General features: G+C 54.0%; 1 protein-coding gene across 1 annotated transcript in view; it reads left to right on the forward strand.

Moving 5' to 3' along the window:
* Window positions 1-239: 239 nt before the first annotated feature.
* Snx4 (sorting nexin 4) overlaps window positions 240-1,861 on the forward strand; it is a 51,005-nt gene continuing 49,383 nt past the window's right edge. The window contains exon 1 of the mRNA XM_021209116.2: window positions 240-423. Within this exon, the coding sequence (XP_021064775.1) occupies window positions 283-423 (141 nt within the window). The 5' untranslated portion in view covers window positions 240-282. The remainder of the gene's footprint in view (window positions 424-1,861) is intronic.

Raw genomic sequence — 1,861 nt, forward strand, 5'->3', positions numbered from 1 at the left:
GCGTTCACTTGACCTTCGTTTCGTTTCTTTATGTCTTCACCGGCTCTCCCAGATTTCCAGTTTTGTAGCTGACCCTCTGTCAGCCCTAGCTTTCCCCTACCTCCCTTGGTCGCAGGTCCTGGCTGGTGGTCCAGCGTTCTGGGGTCTCCGCTGCCTAGGTGGAGTTTCTGTGGGCAGGGGCGGGACTACCGAGAGCGCGGGGCGGGACTACCACAGAGGGCGGGGCGGCTGGAGTCAAGGCCCTGCGCAGGCGCACTGGCCTCGCGGTACCAAACTACAGCTATGGAGCAGGCGCCTCCGGACCCCGAGAAGCTGTTGCAGCCTGCACCCCTGGAGCCGCTGGGCGGCCCTGGCGCTGTGCTGGAAGCCGCGGTCGGTGAGGAGGCCGAGGGCACCCGGGAAGACGGCTCAGGGGTCGACGCGGTGAGGAGAGGGGCGGCGGAGGCTTCTGGTCTGGGGCCGGGCCTAGCGGGCCGGGCCGGGCTGGGCTGGGCTGCCCTGGCTGGGTCTGGTGGGTGCGGTCCCCGAGGCCGGAGGATGACCCGAAGCGGAGTGGAAATGGACTCACAGGCGCCGCGTGCCGGAGGGCCGCGTGGGCGCTGTCACGCGCGTCCGCGGTGGCGTGGCCCGCGGTGTCAGTGGGCGCGTCCCCCGGGGTCTGGCCCTGATGAGGTCGCTGCTGTTTCCGGCGGGCCGAGGGGGTCGCAGGGAGGCGGCTACACCGGTGGTGGGAGGCGAGTGTGCGCAGTGAGGGGGGCTTGGCCTATGGCCACGTCGGGAAATAAGACTTCAGCGTCAAGTTAAAGAGAAGGGACAGAGGAAGAAACATTTGTTGAACTCTCCATTTAGCTGTAATGTCGTTATTTGGGATAAGTGCCATGTTTCCCCCTAGAGACGGATCCTGCAGTCCCCACCCCTCGGTGATAACCGGTGTTTCTCACCGTTTGAGTTGAGAGAGTGTAGCGTTGTCTGTGAGTGCATCCATCCAAAGGGTCGTCCCAGATTTGTAGACTCTGATGAACAAACGTTTAGGAAACTCATTAGCGCCCTGTATTAGAACTCCCTGTCCCTCAGTTGCTCAGCCCCTATCCAGCCATTTTGCTGCCCCTGTTGCTTCCTCCCCGCCCACCCCCATAGGTATTCGTGCTAAGGTAACCCGTACATTTTTATAATTGATGCATCTCTAGAGAGGACTAAGTCTCGAGAGAGCTAACCAGGAATTTCTCAGCAGTTGGAGGTTTTGACTACTTAAACCATTTATGTGTACTTATAAGTTAAAGACTTTAATTTTTAAGAACAGTTTTAAGGTCGCCGTAGAATTGAAAGGGAAACGGGAGATTTTTCCCGTATACTCAATTCTCATATTCAGACTTGTGCCTTATCCACGCTTCTTACCAGACTGGTTTATGTTATACGCGGTGAGGCCAGGTTGTCACCCAAAGTCCATAGTTTGCACACTGTCATATGAACTTGTAAGTGTCCTAAAACTCTTCTGCTCTGCCTGTTCTTACCCACCCCTCTCCTATTGTTCTTTCCTTTTTCTTTTCTTCATTCCTATTGTTTTCCCTTTTCAGGAATGTCATATAGTTGTCATCATATAGTATGTAACCCTCCCTACCAGCTCCAGACATTGTCGGCCTGGAATGCAGAGATCTGCCTCCTTGATATTAAAGGCATGCCCCGTTAATACATAGTTTTGACATTTCTTTCTTTCTTTCTTTCTTTTTTAAGATTTATTTATTTACTTTTCTTTCTTTCTTCTTCTTTTTTTTTTTTTTCTTTTGGTTTTTCGAGACAGGGTTTCTCTGTGGAGCTTTGGCTGTCCTGGAACTCACTCTGTAGACCAGGCTGGCCTCGAACT

The sequence above is a fragment of the Mus pahari genome, chromosome 12 (genome assembly GCF_900095145.1).
Source record: "Mus pahari chromosome 12, PAHARI_EIJ_v1.1, whole genome shotgun sequence".
In the NCBI taxonomy this organism is placed as follows: Eukaryota; Metazoa; Chordata; class Mammalia; order Rodentia; family Muridae; genus Mus; species Mus pahari.